Genomic DNA, 20,043 nt, shown 5'->3' with positions numbered 1-20,043 from the left:
AAATGTTAACATTCCCTAACTGTATAAAAATATAATCCCAAATCCCTGCTACCAAAAGAAAACAGTAGCCAAGGAATTTAAAAGTCTTCTGCAATTTCCAGATTTAGACACAACCTGAGAGGACTTTGAGTCCACACACAAAACATTCTGCTTTAAGCATGCCATTTTGGCCACCCATTTCATAACAGCAAACACACCAAGGTCATATAGAGGTATGCACATCACCCTTTTATTTCATAGCCAACAATGTCGTTTCATAGGGTAAAATCAATAAATAATGTTGAATCAACAAGTGTAAAAACCCTCTCTTTGGCATTGGACAGTATTCTTCAGGTCAAGCTAAAGGCTCTATAGGAATTGCTTCTTAAGAAATCATTCTTCAGTACAATGTAAGGACATAGCTTGCCGGAAAAATCATGAGTATTCCCTTAAACAGCCTATCCACAGATTCGGCACTGCAAGTTGGATGCAACTGAGGGGAAAAGAGCTGAAAAGGAAACAAATTCAAAGATTCCCAAGTGCGTGCTCTCTGCATTCCTTCTTAAGGAAAAAAAAAACAAAAAACACAACTGAGAACCCAATCCTGGGCATGGTAAGCGGGGGCAGGGAGGAGGCATTCCAGGGAGGCTGGAGAGAGGGTGGAGGGAGGCATGCCGGGGGGGAGGGAGGGAGGCAGGTCCGCGCAGCTCCACTCTGCAGGATCCAAAGCGCTCATGTAGGGTGCAGAGCCCTACACAAGTGCCTTTACCTTACCACCGACCTTTTGTTGGCGGTAAAGTGAGTAGCCCCATTGCGGGGTTGCTTACCTTACTTGGGGGAAGGGGAGGAAAGTTCCCTTCTCCCGAGGCGCCTCCTGCAGGTGCCTCCCGCAGGCGCCTCGGGAGGTGCAGGATCTGGCGGCAGCCCTTCTCAGTGCTGCTGAGCCTGGGCGCCCTGGGCAGCTCAGGATTGGGCTGTCAGTCTTTCAATTCCAAAAAGTCAGAACTATGTCAGGAATTAATCATACATTACTTTGTTTTACAGAAAATTTAAGCGCCATTCCTGCTCCTCTCCCCAATTTAAGCTCTAAATAACTTACAGGCCCCAAAACAGAGTGTGTCTGCACACAGCTTCAGTAACAAACTGCACATTTTAAAGAGGTTTGGGGGGGGGGGAATGCCCAAGTTAAACTAAACTTATTCCTGCCTAGCCCACAGGTGTACACATTTGATCCCTGTTGCATATATGCAACATTGGGCAGAAATGGCTTAAATTAGGATTTGTTTGGAAACAACCTTTTTAAACCAGTGCATTTAACAATTCAGTACTGAACATTTCACGGTTTTTCAACAAAGCCTAAAAACTGAGATTTAAAAAGTAGTAGTCAGTGCTGTAAATAAACTGGAATGTTCCAGTGCAGTGCTTAAAATGTGGTCTAGTAAGACCTCCTGTCATAACTAATACGTCAGTTCTAAAATCTAAAACTCCATTCATATACTGAAGATGCAGAAGCAAATTTTCACGATGTATATACATAATGTAAAGGTTCCCATGTAGTAAATGTTAGGACTTTTTTCGATGAAGGTACTAAATTAATCAAAGTCAATTAATGTTTGCCTTCCAAGTAGTTTTCATTTTCTCCCTTGAAACCCTTTTCACACTGAAATCAAATTTGAAATATGAAAAGTAATTCAGGTATTTTTGTGTTTTTTTTAAAAAGTCAGTTCCAGTTAACACAGTACTCAGGCTTAATATCATCCGTGATTTTTTTTTTCTCATTCCCAGTGCAAAACCAGCCACAATGAATGTAAACTGGATTATTTTAGAGAACACACGGTCCTATTCAAACATTTTTTTCTATAATGCAAAAAGTCATTGCATACATACATGTTTAATATTAAGAATTAAGAGTGTATTTCAGTGCTTATCCATGAGTAATTTCTTACAGCAAACCCAATCGGAAAAGTCACAGTACATCAATCTGAGAGTTAAATCACCATGAATTCTAGGTAGCCATGTGCAAAACGTTCCGTGTTGTTATAGTGTTTTAAATATATTTGCACTCAGGATTTTCCAGTAGTTTCAGGATTATTTCACCCCACCAACTTCATCTTTAATCATATAAATTATGATCTGCTAACACTTTGCTGATATAACCAAGTTCCATATGTGCATGGCTGTCAGATGGTCTCGATGCAACCAAGAACCAAAGGCAACTGATCTTCATGTGTTATTCCTAGCAAACATACGGTCCCCTCTTAGGGTGAGGTGTTGGAGCTGATACTGAAGCACTTCTGTGTCAGCTGGTTCCTTGATGTTCATTCTGTCTAAATTGAGGTAGTCTAAGGATTTAGAGTGAGCCCTTTTACCTTTGAAAAGGCAAAGAGGCAAAGGACCATGAAAAGCCTTGTAGGGTTCATAAGGTAGTGGCTTGGTGCATTTATCCCCTGAGCTGGGCATTCGCCGCCTTCTCCGGCCATTGATTGCTGGAATCTCATAAGGCTGGTAATATCTGCTTCTGGCTTTACACACCCGGGAGGAACGGGAAAGTCCTGAATCAAGTGGTTTGGAGCGCAAGGTGGACACCGCTTCTACTTTATTCTCCTCGCCAACAGTACACTTCTGGGCTAACTTCAGGAGCTCCTCTCCAGTTGTGAAACCAACCAAGTAATTAGAATCCATATGGAGGATCTGATAGCCGGAAACGGTCTGACGTATTGGTGAACACGGGGTGCTGGAACAGCGAGGTTTCTCTGAGTCTGCCTTGCCTGTGGCACTCACCTCCGCAATAGGCAAGGGGAGAGTAGCTAGGATAGACCTGGATTCTCCATTAACGTCAACTTCCATTTTAAATATGAATCTGCTAGCCTGGAAACATAAAAACAATTTAGTCTTAGTGCAATACAACACACAGAACGACAATGCCAATTTATTCTAGGTTGCCACTTCTCAACTGATCCCAACTTCCCCTGCCTTTAGAACTTCTGATACAGAAGCTTCCTTGGGTAGAGTAAAACAATGTGTTTTGAAGGCCTGGAACACACGGCTCCAACTTGGGACTTGGATACAGTTTCCATCTTTGCAATGCACTAATTGCGTAGTCTTGAACCAACTGCATCTCTTTATTACGGAGAAAGGAAATCTGCCCCTCTAAGTCACCTCCTCCCAATGCCCCATCCCCTTATATCATTGGCATTTTTATTTGTATGGTTTATGTAGCACTATCAGTGTACAAACTTCCTATTAGTGCATAAATCAGTAAAAAGGAGCTTTTACTCTAGATTACATTCACTCTTACTCTTCTCATCTTTTGCTGTGCATACAACATGTGCACAAGAATGCAAATCTTTACTGCTTGTGGGCATTTTCCTCTGAATGTTTCCTGTTCTCCCACATCTTGACAAAACAGGCATTTGCCAGTTTTCCCAAAGATAGGCTGACTAAATATCCCTTTTAACAACAATAATGTCAGCAGCTTCAGCTTCCTTCTGCGACGGTTTCAGGAAAACTAGATTCTTCTGAAGTTGGACTGATCATGTCTCCTGTTCAAGCCCCACTAAAACAACTAGGAGGTTTCAAGAGTATAACTAAACAAGGAATCTAAGCAGGTTCTTACCCATTTCTGTGTAGACTGGTTGCAGCAAACAACAAAAAGTCCTACGGCATCTTAAGCACTAATAGATGTACTGTATTTGTTTAATTTTAAAAATGTGTTTATTGTACTTAGGGTGCTACAAAACTGCTTGCATTCCTTTTAGTGAAGCTCCTTGTTGCTGTGGGAAATCTGAAGCTGTCACCTGCCTATGGATCATAACACATTACCTTTTAAGCGTGTGGCTCAGAATGAACATCAAAACAGCATATCTTCACACAAACCTTCTAAAAGTAAATTAAGAGCCCAATCCTATCTTCACCTCCAAAGGTGCAGCCACGCCAAAAACAGGCACACTCTGTCCATTGCAGGGGTGTGCGTGTGAGAATCGGGAGGCTTCAAAGAGGAAAGGGGACTTAAATTCCCCTTATACTTCTGTGAGTCTTCCACTCTGCAATAGGTCTTCTCAGAGCTGTGCCTGCAATTTCACTGGTGAAAGTCCAAGGAAAGGGGGTGGGGAGGCTGCCCCTGGAGGGAACAAGATCCTGCATCCTCCCACAGTCTCCCACCCCTCTTCTTGCCCGGTTTCACCCCTCCCCACTCTGTTCCGTCCCCTGCCTACCCCACTGGCTTAGCTGCTATGGCAGGTGGCCAGCAATCTCCCAACACACACAGGATGGCTCCAGACTTCCCAACAGCATTAGGGCAGTGTGCTGTCAGAGCATGCTTTATGGTCCTTTTCAGTAGTTGCCACCAGTGGAACACGTATTCCACTGGCCCAACAGGAGTGGATATGGTACACACTGTGGAATGCTAACACAACTGCCTAACCACAGGAGAATCAGATACCTGGATTGCACCCATCTATACTGACTGCATTGTACTAAGCACTTACAGAAAATTATTGAGACTTCAAAACTTTTTTCAAGCATTTGGTAGCTTCGTTTCCACACACTCACAAATACACACAGCAGTATCGCTCTCCTGGAAATATATTTCATGGAAATCAATAGGACTTACTTAAACATAAGTGGCTGTAGGACCAGAATTTCAAAGTAGAAGATAAAGCATCAGGGAGTTCATAGCACCTGGAATCTACCTAAAACTTTTTCTTTTATGGTTTTAGAAATCCTTAAAAGTCAGAATTGCCTATCAACTGCATAAAATAAAAACCTTTTAGGCATCTGGTCTTTTTTGTCAGCTGCAACAAAAGACACCCCTCATTCAAAATATTTCATGCAAATGAAAATACTAGTTACAACACAAAGAGAATTATTGAAAAACTAAGAGGAGGGACCTTGAAAAAGCTTTTAGAAGGCTGCTGCTGTTATGCATGCTGCTGTAATTGCTGCTTGTTGGAGTTGAAACACTGGGTGGGATGCAAAGAACCACCATTCAGGGAAAAGGCTTCCCTCCCCTTCTGTGACGGGGGCTCCCTCTGTCCACCTCCCCCCAACACTGGTTCTGAAGGTCAGAAGACCTCCGGAATAAATAAAGCACAGGGGACTTCAGATTAAGGGAAGTGTCAGCAGAAACTGCACCTTTTTGTTGTGCACAGAAGCACCTTGTGCAAGACATGTCAGGCTCCAACCCATTCTTAACTGAAATGCTTCTCAGGGGGAGGGTGACAAAGAACTACTCAAGCTGTAATTTGTAAGAGAGTCCAGATGTGTCCAGATTCCGCACCATCTCCCTATTGGTCTTCTAGATCAGGGGTGTCCAAAGTTTTTGGCAGGAGGGCCACATCATCTCTCTGACACTGTTGGGGGCCAGGAAAAAAAAGAATAATAATATACTAATATACAGTATTTATATACCGCCTTTCTTGGTCTTTATTCAAGACTTTATTCAAGGCGGTTTACATAGGCAGGCTTATTAAATCCACGCAGGGATTTTTACAAATTGAAAGAAGGTTCTTTCTTTCAAGAACCACTACATTCAAGGTGTTACACTCCGATCTGGTTTAACATTCTGGCCTCCATCCTCCCACGCTCCGAGCAGATGGAACAGCTCAGCTGCAGCTTGCCAGCTGCTTCAAGGTCGCACGGTGCCGGTGGCCTCGAACTGGCAACCTTGTGGATGTTAATCTTCAGGCAAATGGAGGCTCTACCCTCTAGACCAGACCTCCTGCCCCTAAAAAGAATTAATTTACATTTAAAATTTGAATAAATTTACATAAGTTTACATAAATGAATATATTAAAGATGAACTTATTTTAATGAATGAAGGTCTTGCAATAGCTCAAGGCCTATAAAAGGCCTTGCACAAAGCAAGGCTGGCCTTTCCTTTGCTGCCGCTACTGCATCACAGACGTGAAACAAGAAGCAATGGAGGGAGCCCTCATTCCACAGCTCACGTGAGAGGTCAAACATGCTGAGAGCAGTTGCGTCGGGCCAGTGCGGGTTCTGACAAATCTCCGGAGGGCCAGAGGCTCATTGGAGACTGGGGGCTCCCTGAGGGTCGCATTGAGAGGCCTTGAGGGCTGCAAGTGGCCCCAGGGCCGGGGTTTGGGCACCCCAGTTCTAGATCATGGGTGGGCAAACCCCAGCCCACGGGTCATTTGCAGCCCATGGGACCCCCACATTCAGCCCTAAAGGTGCCTCCATGTCCAACAGGCACTCGGCCTGCTGGAGACTTGCCTGTGCCTATGCTGGCCTGTTCAGCCAGCTCTGAGCATGGTCTTTGTCTGCTGTTTTGAGCTTCATGTCTGCAAAGCTCCACAGGCAGCAGACAAAACACCAGTCTCCAATGAGCCTCTGGCCCGACGCAACGGCTCTCAGTATGAGGATGACTGTTCAACCTCTCACATGAACTGTGGGACAAGGGCTCCCTCCACTGCTTGCTGTTTCACGACTGTGATGCAGCAGCGGCAGCAAAGGAAAGTATGGCCCTGCTTTGTGCAAGGCCTTTTATAGACCTTGAGCTACTGCAAGACCTTCATTCATTCAAATAAGTTACATCTCTAATAAATTTATTTATGTAAATTTATTCAAATTTTAAATGTAAATTCTTTTTTTCCTGGCCCCCGACACAGTGTTTTCCTGGCCCCCGACACAGAGAGATGTGGCCCTCCTGCCAAAATATTTGGACACCCCTGTCATATAATATCAGATATCAATTAAGAATTCTTCATTTATTATATTAATAATTAATCATATCTGGAGAACAAAGATATAAATACCTTAATTCTCATGGGGAGGGGACAGTTAGACAGGAGCTGTACTCCAATTCTAATCTCATTTACATAAGTCATTTATCTAAATCTCATTTACATTGGGTTACATATGTGACCCAAATTTAAGGGGCTGAGGGCCCAATCCTATGACTGTCTACTCAGGAGTAAGTCTCATTATAGTCAGTGGAGATTACTCCCAGGAAAGTATGGATAGGATTGCAGCCTGAAGGAAAAATGCATACGCAAAAGCACTTTCATATAAGAGAACAGTATGCAATCTATATAAATTTATCACATGTGTTGATCAACAGGTAGGCTACATGCTATTACCTTGGCTAACCAGACAAAGAAACACTTTGTAAAGTAGTAGCTCTGTTATATCTCGTATATGGGCAGGAGGTCTGGTCTAGAGGGTAGAGCCTCCGTTTGCCTGAAGATAACATCCGAAGGTCACCAGTTCGAGGCCACTGGCAGCGTGAACGGCGAGACCCTGAAGCAGCTGACAAGCCTAGCCGAGTTATGCTGAGTTATTCCACCTGCTCTTTGGCCGCTGTCAGCCTGTGTGGGAGGAAAATGGAGGCCAGAATGTGATACCAGATCATTAAAGATCCATCTGAAATGTTGTGGTTCTTGAAAGACAGAACCTTCTTCAATTGTAAAAATCCCTACTGGGATTTAGTATTGCCTGCCTATGTAAACCACCTTGAATTAAAGTCTGAGGAGAAATCTGACGACCAAGAAAGGTGGTATATAAATACCTGTATTATTACTACTACTACTACTACTACTACTACTACTACTACTACCACCACCACCACCACCACCACCATCACCACCTGGGAAACAGCAACTGTTCCTACTCAACTCAGCATAGCACCTGCCATTCCTTTGTGTCTTTCTTTAAAAAAAAAAAAATGGTCTTCAGATCTTTAGGAGAGGGAGGCATCTTCTTACATTTCTTTTCATAGCTGATAAGCAGCATACAGTACAAATATTTGGAAAAAAAATAATTATTTCATTTAAAAGCCTGCTTTCTGGTTAATGTCGGAATTAGAGTTAAGAATTGGGGTTTGCTTGTTTAGGATTTGCAGTTATTTTCACTGGATTGCATCCTAACCTACCACCTTTTTTCTACTTCCCACAGCAATCCCCTGTAGCCCATGAAAACTCACTCCTGAGGGTTTGCGAGTTCCCTTGAGCAAAACAGGATGTGATAAGGAGCAAAGTGAAACTATCCACAAAGGGAAGAATCACTGAAAATCAACATCCCTCTCCGGATGATGGTGCTTTATATTTGCAATAGTTCAACACATCATTGTTTTAAGGATACATACCATCATTATTTTTGTCTATTCCGATCCCCAAAGAAGGGGAGAAGAGTAGGTACAATCTGAATTTAGAGCATAGGTGTGCGTCGCTTAGTAATGTTTCACCTTACTACACAGACCAGTCATTTACAACCACTGTGCCGTGGCACACTGATGTGCTGCAAATGGTCCCCAGTTGTGCCGCAGGAATTTGGGAGAGGGTCATTTATCAATAGGACCATTACGGGATGTGAGCCCCCATTGACAGCACAGTGAGCCTTGTCAATTGTCTAAAAGCTGATGGTGTGCCTTGACCATTTTAGTGCCTTGCCAGTGTACCACAAGTTGAAAAAGGTTGAAAATCACTGACATAGACAATGATGCTAAAGACAACTATTACATTCTAGTCGATTTCATTCAATTGCAGGTTATAAACATTGCAGATACTGTACCAAATTTGGCCACTAGATGGGGTTGAAGGATCACTTAAAGACAGAATCGCTTTACAACAGGGATCACGGAACCTGTCATTAAGTGATGGACACCTGTACAGATAACAGTTGTGTACTCAAAAATATACTAGTAAACACATAACCCATTAACAGTTACTTTTTTTGCTCCTACAACTCAGAACTAAAAATAGTTTCAAATTTGAGAGCAATATTCATCAAAGACCTTGAAAAAAAGCTGAAGCCATTAAAGTGTTTCATATGAGTACCTCTGAAACAAGTTTTATATACATGCAATGGAAGGTCTCTGGAAATCCGTTAACACCATTACATTACTTTCTTAGACCTGCCAGCCACAGCCTCATTAGCCTACGATGTTAATAGGATGACCAATTTGAAAGTGGAAGCTCAACAAGAGAAATAAAATTTATTAACCTTTAAGGAGAGTAAGTCACCATTATTTTAACATCAAAATGTTTTATGCACTCCAAGATCATAAAGTATCCAGAAATGGACAACAAAATTTTTTTTGCCAAAAGTGGTCATAAAAGAACTGAATCGCAGGCAGCAGCTCTGAAATTATAGGATAAGAAACCACAAGCGAATGCAATCCACAATAATTAAATGAAAATCCACAAATTAAAAGCACCATCTTATATGTGTCTACTTGACAGTAGAACCTATTGTGTTCAATTGGGCTTACTCCTAAGGAAATAGGAATAAAATTTCTGCAAAAGTTGAGGGCAAGTTTTGTTGTTGTTGTTGTTGTTGTTTGCAAATTTGCATTGTCTAGTGTTAAAATTGTTTCACAGCTGCAGTTGGGGGGAAAAAAATGGGAAAATGCAATTTCTCAAAAGGCTGGGTTGAAGTTACAGATGAGCTAGAAGGCCATGACACCAAAATAGAGAAAGGTTCCCCACCCAAAAAACTGACATATCTCAAGTGTTTTATTTATTTATTTATTATCAATATTGTTTATATGAATTATTATTTACTTTATTATTCAATTTAGGAAATAATTTAGTAAATTTAATAATTAAATCAGCAACTTATTAATATTAATTAATTAAAATAATAATAATATATACCACTTTTCAGAGTACTTCACAAAGTGGTTTACATTATAAAAAAATCAACTGATCAATGGTTTTACATCACCACTGAGATATGGTTTCTAACTATATCAGGGAGAGGGGAGGAGAGTAACTGGCCCACCTCACCCCAGCACTGTCTGTTCTAGTGGCTGTCTACTGGCATTCATTTGCATCTTTTTAGATTGTGAGCCCTTTTGGGACAGGGAGCCATTTAGTTATTTGATTTTTCTCTGTAAACCGCTCTGTGAACTTTTAGTTGAAAAGCGGTATATAAATACTGTTAATAATAATAATAATAATAATAATAATAATAATAATAATAATAATAATAATAATAATAACTACCATGTTAAAAATAAAGATTGTTAATAAATACTGGCAGAACACTCTCAAGATCACCACACAGATAAGTAAAACTTCAGTATTTTTTGTTCTCCTAATAAGAATCACAGTCAATCACTGCTGTGATAATATTTCATCCATATAGGCCAGGGCTGACCAATTCATGAGGAAAACTGAAACAGCTGCATCAGGCATTAGACTGGCGGGGGTATCTCCTTCTTTTACTCCCCTGATTGGAAAAGGAAGAGGGGGACAGAGGGGAAGAGGAGATATGGAAAGAGAAGGGTGTTGAGCTAGAATAAGGGTGTCCAAAGTTTTTGGCAGGAGGGCCACATCAGTTCTCTAACACTGTGTCAGGGGCTGGGGGGAAAAAAGAATTTACATTTAAAATTTGAATAAATTTACTTAAGTTTACATAAATGAATATATTAAAGATGAACTTATATGAATGAATGAAGGTCTTGCAATAGCTCAAGGCCTATAAAGGGCCTTGCACAAAGCAAGGCTGGTCTTTCCTTTGCTGCCGCTACTGCATCACAGATGTGAAACAACAAGCAGTGGAGGGAGCCCTCACCCCACAGCTCACACAAGAGGTCAAACAGTTGCCCTCATGCTGCGAGCAGTTGCGTCGGGCCAGTGCGGGCTCCAACAAATCTCTGGAGGGCTAGAGGCTCATTGGAGACTGGGGGCTTTCTGAGGACCACATGTGGCCCCAGGGCCGGGGTTTGGGCACCCCTGAGCTAGAAGACTGGAGAGTGGAAGGTGCAAAGGCTGGAGCATCATGGGATAAGGGCGGCAGCACTAGGTACGCCATCTCAGGTATCAGGGGATCTTAGGCCAGCCCTGATCCAGGCTAATACATATGTTACATTCAAATGCAAGAGAAAGTGCATTAAATCCTTGCATGACATATAAATGAGGCCTTAGACTTTTTATAGCACTTCTGCTACTGCTGAACCTTATGTCCTGCTATCAAGCTTTGGCAACATTCTTTATTGTACTCCCCCCCCCCTTGTGATTGTACTAATACTGGTGAAACAGAGATATCCTTGCTTTCAATGTGATGGACATGCTTGCCTTTGTATACAAAAGGTTTGGGCGTTTGGTATGATAGCGGACAACTGTTTAGGCATATCTGGTTCTACATCCAGTTTTAGTGTATTTCTTTTTTATCAGCAACTGTTTCATAATAGCTACAATACAGACTTGCACAAAGCTTCTTACATTAACCGTTTTTTAAAGCTAAGAATCATCACACTGATCTTTCAGCATTACAGCTTGCATAGAACAAGCCACAGCTGAGTGAGTGTCATGCCTGTTACATTGTATTTCTGTTGCACAGTTGTGTATTTGTGTAATCAGGAGGTATTTGTGTCTGCAAGAAGCTGCCTCTGTGTGTGTGTTACATAAGTCTTTGTGTGAAATTGAAAATAAACTTGTATGAAATAGAAGGAGAGGGTGAGCACAGAGAGGATGCTGTAGAAACAGGTGATATACGTTTTTTTTGGGGGGGGGGGACGGCCTGTGGTACGGATGGATGAGGATAGAGTGGGAAAAGGATATCAAGAACAACCTTACCCCAGCATCATTCAACACAGATCAACATCTTTTTCCTCCCTCTCTGACAACTCATATGATTGAAAACAGCTGTCCTAACTAGGCTCTCTCCTGTGAGATTCAGAAGTTAGTGACAATTAGGGAAAGAAATATAATGGAATTTCCCATAATATCATCCAATCCAAAAACTTTCAGCCAATGACACACTATACTAGTCTAACCCTCTCAATCATGGCAACAGTGAGTCAACTTCACGTAGGGTGGACTGTCTGTGCTCTGTGTTTGAGCATAGAGATGCTGACCCTTTAAAGTGCCAACAAATTGCTACGTGATGAGCATGTCTTCTGACATTATTATTCTGGTTACGGCACAATCCCTGCTCACCTACAATTCTATGGCACACAAGAATAGCAGGTTTCATGTCATCTCTGGTCCATGATTCTATAAAGCATCACACTGGCTTGCAAAATACCTGATACAAGCAAGCATGGGGATGCCACTGAAACACCCTGGAATTCCCTGGTCATGTATAAAGAATTTTTATCACGATAACATTTTCTGAATAATGAAACTTGTCTAAAACTGGGAAAAGCAATAACTGTTAAGTCTATTAAAAAATACCACCGACAATAAGTGAAAATTCCTAGTGGTATTTTTCTTCCCTTGCTCATCATGAAAAGTACCTACCTAATGGCTGTTTGTTCTTATACAGGTAATAATTAGGAATGGAATATTGTGAAAAATGAAATCACATCAACTTGCATCTGTCCCTAGCCACCTCACTCCCAACCAACAGATATCTCTCAATCACCTTTGCACTATACAGCTGTATTCAAATCCAGTAACTGAAAGCAATTACATAACAAGTGCATATTCTTATACTGGGTAGAATTTACACCCCAAAATACATCTCTGGGTCCATTTAGGTGGTCCTTGTTTACACAGAAAATGTCCCCTTTCACAAAGCATTAAACTTCTCATATCCCCTGGGGTTTCGCACTGGGCTCTCTTGTAATGATTACCTATGGAAATAGGGATGAGAGAACCTTTGAGCCTAAAGACAGCTCAGTAATTTTTGCATCTAAGTGGGCCGTCATGTAGGTATACTTCATTGGTTCAGAGGATTCAAATTGCTTGCCCTGGATCTAGGTTATGGGCAGTAATGTGCAAGAACACAGAAAATAGCATCTGTACAACTTGCTTTTACAAAAATACATCTAGTAGCTGCATAATTTGAAAAGATTCAGTAGTGGTACAATAGCCCCAAATAGCCTTAATATTGTTAATGCTGGATGAAGGGTCTACACTTTCATTATTTTCAAAGATTAAAGTTGTCAGCTATCATGCCAAATGCTCTCATCCAAAGCTCCAGGAGTGTCCCCGAGCTACATACTTGCTCTTTCCAAAAAAGTGCTACCCCATCAAGAACAGGTTGAATTTCCCTCCAAAATAAGCTCTTACAGGTGAACAGCACCTCCATCATGCCTGAATCTCCATCAACCTCCATCAAGCTTCAACCTGTTTGTTCACACCTAGCTCATCACCTCCTCCAGACTCAGGTTCAGGACTGCCATCAACTCCCTGGGATCCAATGTCATAGAGAGGGCAGGGTGTCATCAACATGTTGGTGACTCCTCAGCCCAGATGACCTCCTCCAGCAGCAGTTTCATGTAGATATTAAACACAGGAGACAAGATTGAACCCCAACACTTTCCATGGGGCAAAATAGTTACACCCCTAGTTACACCTTCTGAACCCTCCCTCAAATAGAACTGGAACCAGCTGGAACAACACTGTTCATTGCTGCCCAGTTCCACTTCCAATCTCATGAAGGGACACGTAATCCAGAAAAAAAAAAACAGAGTTTAAGGTATCAAAGTCATTAAGAGGTCCAGCAGAATAGAAAGGGATGGACTCTCCACCTAGTCCCTGATGTAGATCATCAGCCATGCAAGCAAGGGAGTTTCAGTCCTGAACCCAGTCCTGAACCCTGAACCCTTGAAGCCATACTGAAATGAGTCTAGATAACCTGCTTCATCCCAGACCCTTTGGAGCCCAACTGCCACTACACGCTCGATCATCTTGTCAAAAAAGGGGTATTAGAAACTGGTCAGAAACTGGTCATACGTGGAGAGGTCTAAGGGCTTCCTGAAGAGCAGCCTCACAACAACCACTTCCTTCAATCCTGTTGGTGTACTACCCTCACATAAAGAAGTATTAATGACTACTTTTACGCAACTAACTATCCTCTCTCTGACAACTTTAATTAGCTAAGATGGGCAAGGGTCAAGAGGGCACGTGCCCAAATGTATAGCCCCCAGGATCTTCTCTATGTGCTCAGAGTCCACAAGCTGAAGAGTATGCAGAACACTAGTAAGCTGGTGCCTGGGACATCTCTTCCAACAAGCTGGAGCCTAAATTGGAATGGGTGTGAGCAAAGTTATCTGTGAAATCTTATGTAAATTGGTCACAACAGGCTTCTGAACCGTCCTCCCCAGTTTTCTGGGAGACAGCATGAAGCAAAGATATGACCACTTGGAATAGCTCTGTTGGTCAACACTGCACAGATGTGGAGATGTATGTACACTTTGCCAATACAGAGTGGGACCTAAAATGGGCTCTAGGTCACATTTGATTGTTTCTGCAGGGTTGCTCAAGTTGTATCCAAGCTGTTTCATCAGCAAGGAGCTTAAACATCATCTTGTCAACCATCCAAGTCATTCCCTCATTTCAGAGGTCAACCAGGGCTTCAAACAGAGTTGCTAGTCTGGGCAAATGGAAACTCCCCAAGAGCCATCTGGAAACCAAGTGAATCCATTACATGTTTGGGTAAGACCATCCTGACTGGTCCTCGACATCTGCAGAGAACTGAGCTTGCTATAAGTCTAAGCCTCACCAGATAGTGATCTGTCCAGGATGAAAGGGTAACCACAAGCTTCCCCAGTCACTGATCACTCACTTGAATAGAACAAAAACCAGGTCCAGAGTGTGCCCCAGCATGTGCGGGTGCACCACTATTAAGTGGAACAGGCCCATGGTTGTCAGGGTAACCATGAAATCTGGAGCTGCTTCTGCTGAAGGAGCTCTGCTTAGACCAGGCATTTTCAACCACAGTGCCATGGGTGTGCCACAAGTGGTCCACAGGTGTGCCACATGAATTCAGGTGAAGGTCATCATTTATTAGTAGGGCCAATGGGGGATGTGAGCCCCTCACTGGCAGCATAGTGTGCCTTGTCAGTAGCCAAAAACTTGATGGTGTGCCTTGACAATTTTAGTGCCTTGTCAATGTGCCATGAGATGGAAAAGGTTGAAAACTGCTGGCTTAGACACTGAAGTCCCTTAAGACAACCAGCCAAGTTCTTCAGGACAATGCCTTATACAAGACTACCTCTTATATGCAGTGCACAAACAGAACCCCAATCCTGTCCTGAAGGTCCACCATCAGATGCAAACACTGGATTGCTGGAAAGGGTATCCAAACAATGGAATGAAATCACAGTAGTTCATGATGATTCCTACGCCCCAACCCCCTCATTGGGCCATCTGGAAGAGATGGAAACTCAGAGGGTAAAGGTGGGAGAGGTGAAGCCCACCTGCTTCAGTTAACCAGGTCTTTGTGTTACAAGCCAGTTTGGCCTGCTCAGAAAGACTACCAGTCCAATCCTACTGAATCACTGTACCTGCAGAACACACATTCCACAGGCACACACCATCACAAAAGCACTATAAAGCACTTTGCAACAGTGCTTCTAGCTGATGTGCTGGTGGAAAGGCCAGAGCCTTCCTGCCTGCACTGGTAGAGCAAAGGATGCCTGCTAGACCAGATAAATCCGGCAGGGGGGAGGACTGGAACAGGGCAGGGAGGGCAGCAACAGGGCAGAGCAGATTTGGCTCGGGATCTGTGGCACCAGCACATGCTGTATCCTACCCCCGTTCTCAGGCCTGATCCACCTGTACAGATCAATTTGGACTTGCACCAGTGCGAAGCTGACCCATAGCTTCTAATGGGGCTCATGCAGGGGCAAGGGGACAAATGTCTCCTTATACCAAACACCTCCAGCAGTCAAAATTCCCCAACGGGATGCAGCATAACCTGTGCTGCCACTGCTGCATTGCCTAGGATTGTGTAAGATTCTGAACGTCATAATTTGTTTGTTTATTTTCCATTAAGCAAAGATCAGGTTGCACACAAGCAGGGCAAAACCAGCTTCCAATCTGCTGTGCAGATGAATCAGCGGCTGCCAAGAGCTCTCCATAGTGCTAACTTCCTTTTATGGATATGGAACCAAGGCAGAGCCCTTGAAGCACTCTCTCACTCAGCACACAAACTATGCTTCAGCACCATTCATTGGCACAGCTCTCTTCCCCTAGCTCACTGATGACATATAGGCTACAACAGCAGCAACTACTAGATTTTGGCCAGGTTTCTTGCTAAAATTAATATGGTTTTTAAAACAAGGCAGTAAATTTGCTTGTTTGAATGTTCTTTGGCATTTTCATCGCCGAAGTCTAGGGAAATAAGAAGGTGAGGTAGTCCAATTATTTAACTACAAGGACTGACTGCTATGCACAGGAACTGGCCTGATGTCACATTTCCTTGTGCTGCAGAAATAGTACCATAAAGGTGCTTCACATTAAAACCCTTTTTGGCCAGGCTCACAGGTGAACACATTAGGTCCCTGTTGCGTATATGCAACGTTATGCAGAAATGGTTTCAACACACAATGAAAGACACCTAAATGTCACGGAAATAAACCAACACATTTAACTATACACTAGTCTACAATCGATATTGCTGGAGATAAGACTCCATATAGTACAATACCTTGTGCAAAGTCATCTTGCACAAAGATCTTGTGCAAAGGCAGCCACCTCCACCTTCCAATATTTAAAACACTAAGAAAAATCCTGTTTTATTCGGCAAAGTATCCAATAACTGTATGCTGTGTGCAAAAAAGTATGCAGAGAACCTTTCGTAAGAGAGAGGCCCTGCTACTGGAATACACAGAGAACAAAACTGAACACTATGTGTGTAATGATCTAAACAGGGATTAGAAGATGCGCGCACCACACCACACCACACCACAGCAAGTTTCAACACACACACTTCAGCTCCCTTATGCAGGGGTTTGCACAGGCACTTTTAAAATCTCGTCTTCAGCACACCCCCTTATGCACTTTGCACCAACTTTCAGACACACTGGCAGCCCCACTCTACGCATGTCTACTCAGAAGTAAGTCCCCGGAGAGTCAGCGGGGCTTACTCCCAGGAAAGTGTGGCTGGGATTGCGCCTGCCCACCCAAGGAAGCGCACCTTGGCTTTCCAGTGGCTGCGCGCAGGGACGAGGGGTCTGTTTTCTCTGCGCACCCGGGACCTGATCCATGTCAGGGACAGGGGTGGGGGCGGGAGGAGGGTCGCAGCGCTGCCCCCCCCGTGTGTTTACAAGCACACACTTCCCTTTGCACGGGGGGGGGGTGAGGAGGCGCGCGCACAGACGATGCGCTCTGCCGGCGCGCGCCTCCCCTGCTGCTGCGCCGCCCTTTGCCTGGCTGCTTCTCCTCCTCCTCCCCCCGCTCTCTGCAGCCGCCCGCAGCGCATCCCGCTCCCCGCTGGGCGCCTTCTGGAGACGCCCCGCAGCACGGCCCCCAGCCCCTCACCTGCGATCCAGGGTGACGCCGGGGCCTGCGGGCCGCGCTCCAGCCGACGGCGCCGCTGCGATGGCGAGCGAGAGAGAGAGAGAGAGAGAGCGAGCGAGGCTGGCACGGCTCCTCCCCGCGCTCTTATGCCCCGCTGCGGGGCGGGGACTGTGGCTGGCGAGGTGGCGGAGGAGGTGCTGCCCGCCCGCCTCCTCGGCCTGCTTGCAGCAGAAGGCGGCTCTCCCGGCCTTCTCCGGCTGCTGCCGTGGCGAGCCCCAGCCCAGGCGTGTCTACTCGGAAGTAAGTCCCATTAGAGTCAATGGGACTTACTCCCAGGAAAGTGGGTGTCGGACTGCAGCACCAGCTCTTGTGATCCAGCACAGGTCTCCCCTGGCACTCAAAGGGCTTCAAGACTCCCTGGCTGGAGCAGCCTTAAGCAGCGCCTGGAGCCAAGACATGATCTCACGCGGTGTTTTTCCACCAGTGGTACTTGAGGTGGTGTCTGGTGGCACCCCTGGGCACCTGCTGCCCAGCTGTGAGACCAGGAATGCGCAACAAACACCCCTAGGAGGCTCCAAAGCTCCCATTGACCCTGAGCCTCTTGCATCGGGCCTCCTAACCCAGGGCAATGATGTCAGCGCCACATACTTCCGGTGGTACTTTGAATAGCTGGAACATGTGAAGTTGTACAGCAGAGGGCAAATGTTGAGAAACACTGAGCTAACTCAACTCCTCAGAAATATGCAGCATACCAGCCCCCCCCCCCCGTCTCCTCCTGTGTCAGTGGGGTGGTGCCCCCTTCCAGAGAAAAAATGCACAGTGCCATCATTTTTGTGGATTTGGACCATGCTGAAAAGGCTGGTACCACCAGGCATGTCAATAAATACGCCTCCTCCTAAACAAACTCCTGTTTATTTCAGACTGTATTAGGGTCAAATTCTATCCAATTTTCCAGCACTGGTTCAGCTGCTCCAACAGAGCAAGTGCTGCACCCTGTAGTAGGGGGGCTGTCATAGAGGCCTCCTCCAGGTAAGGGAATGTTTGTTCCCTTTTTTCAGGACTGCTTTGTGGCTGCACCGGCATTGGAAAGTTGCACAAGGTCCTGGCCATCCTGGCTGCCTGCACTGTTCATAAGGGAACAACCTCGGGTTAGCGCATGGTTTAAAAGTTATCCCTTTATCAGTGGTTATATTGGTTACTGATATATTGGTTATTTTTAAGGTACACATTACATGTTCTGTTAGAGCTAATGACATCACATTTGAATTCTTTTGAGAACTCTCAGGTGGATGCCCTCCAGATTCAGTGATTTGTTCATTTTTTAATTTGTTGTTTAGCCCTATCACTTCATCTCTTGTTACCTGTTTGACCCAGTTGTTCAGATTCCCTCCCTGAAAAAGTCGGTTTGGGCACAGTAAACCTGTCTTCTAAGCAAAAGTAGTTGCACAGAATTCTTTCAGCTTCTCTGCCACTGTTTTCTCTTTTTCATTCCACTCATTTTCTCTCATCTTAAAAAGAAAACATTGTAGCATCCAGTTGGATAGTTAATACATTCCATAATAGTCATTCGCAACTGATGTGCATATCCTACCTCTATGCCAGCCCTTTTAAAGAGGGCCCTTTTAAAGAGACAACTTACGTACTGCCACTGGCTCTTTAAGAATTATCATGTGTTCAGGTACTTTACTTAGCCTTATGGTTCTCACACATCTGGCACTGGGACCCACTTCTTTAGAATGAGAATCTGTCAGGACCCACTGGAAGTGATATCATGACCGGAAGTGACATCATCAAGCAGGAAATTTTTTACACAAAAAATCCTACCCACACTTACCCAGGAGTAAGTTCTATTTACTATCATTGTTAAAAGAATATACATAGTAGTTTGTTAAAAGTACAAGTCTGAAATATTTCCCCAAATGCAGTCACATACCATGGTGGCATCAAGTCTAATATATTAAAAATTAAATATTGAAATGAATGGGAACCCACCTGAAATTGGTTCATGACCCGCCTAGTGGGTCCCGACCCACAGTTTGAGAAACACTGGTCTAATTCATTCTTCAGCCCTGGCCTGATTCAAAGAAAAATAGGTCAAACTAAGAATAAGGATTAACATTTTATGTTGCCATTCACACTATCATCATACATATTGCAAATCTTGGCAGTTAACATGGAGCTTTTAAGTTTCCATTTTTATTTGCTAGCTAGAGCACTGATGGGGATGAAAAGTAACTACCTAATGCTTATCTTCCAAATATTAATCCTTGAGAACTTTGGGAAATTGGATAATATTATAGGAATTTAGGGACACTTTCAGTTGCGCTTCTGTAATTAATAACCACCACAATGATTTGGAATTATCTCAGCTAATTCTACTTTGTTTACAAATCAACTGATATAAATGATATAGGAATAAGGAAGAAGGGTGGTATAAAAATGTGAAAATAAAATAACTTTGGGGCTGAGCTTTAAATAAACAGCCATATATACTCTAGCTCATAGATACTTTGATTAGATGAAACTAAAGTTCCTTCCATCAAATGGAACATTAGATGTGCAGGTAGTTAGCAAAAACATGCATGTGTGCTGTCCACACTGTACTGCTTTCCTATTAACAATGTGGTACCCCAAATATAAAGAGGTGTATTTAGACATATCTGGATCCTGTGTAGGGTTAATAATCCTCCCCACATTATAAGACTCTTTGCTCCCTCCAGTGGCTGCCAGAAATGTGGGTTAGGGCATGAAGATGTACAATTTTTGTGGGTGGTACAAGAAATACAATGGCAATATTGTTTTCAGCAGTATCTTCATGCCAAATGTATCACATGTTCTGACCCTTAGACTTGGTTTCTCTTCTTGTGTCATAGGGAACCGAACTCCAGTCATGTAGGATTGGAACACAGTA

At 43.7% G+C, this 20,043-nt stretch overlaps 1 protein-coding gene across 3 annotated transcripts; it reads right to left on the bottom strand.

Annotated features, from left to right (window-relative positions):
- Window positions 1-209: 209 nt before the first annotated feature.
- MACIR (macrophage immunometabolism regulator) lies at window positions 210-17,258 on the bottom strand. 3 transcript variants are annotated; one of them, XM_066617630.1, is made up of 3 exons: window positions 17,154-17,243; window positions 7,077-7,304; window positions 210-2,847 (listed from the first exon to the last, which is right to left on the bottom strand). In XM_066617630.1, the coding sequence occupies exon 3, from the start codon at window positions 2,824-2,826 to the stop codon at window positions 2,203-2,205; it is 624 nt and encodes a 207-aa protein (XP_066473727.1). In that variant the 5' UTR covers window positions 2,827-2,847; window positions 7,077-7,304; window positions 17,154-17,243; the 3' UTR covers window positions 210-2,202. The 3 variants fall into 3 exon arrangements, with proteins under 3 accessions (XP_066473727.1, XP_066473726.1, XP_066473728.1); XM_066617629.1 differs by lacking the exon at window positions 7,077-7,304 and having other exon boundaries at window positions 17,154-17,258; XM_066617631.1 differs by lacking the exons at window positions 7,077-7,304; window positions 17,154-17,243 and adding an exon at window positions 4,592-4,611.
- Window positions 17,259-20,043: the final 2,785 nt, after the last annotated feature.

The sequence above is a fragment of the Tiliqua scincoides genome, chromosome 2 (assembly GCF_035046505.1).
Source record: "Tiliqua scincoides isolate rTilSci1 chromosome 2, rTilSci1.hap2, whole genome shotgun sequence".
Classification (NCBI taxonomy): domain Eukaryota; kingdom Metazoa; phylum Chordata; class Lepidosauria; order Squamata; family Scincidae; genus Tiliqua; species Tiliqua scincoides.
This window is presented reverse-complemented; position numbering and strand designations above follow the sequence as displayed.

What these genes read in the sequence shown, in the direction of transcription:
- MACIR (XM_066617629.1), bottom strand. Translation starts at nt 2,826, where the DNA reads ATGGAAGTTGACGTTAATGGAGAATCCAGGTCTATCCTAGCTACTCTC.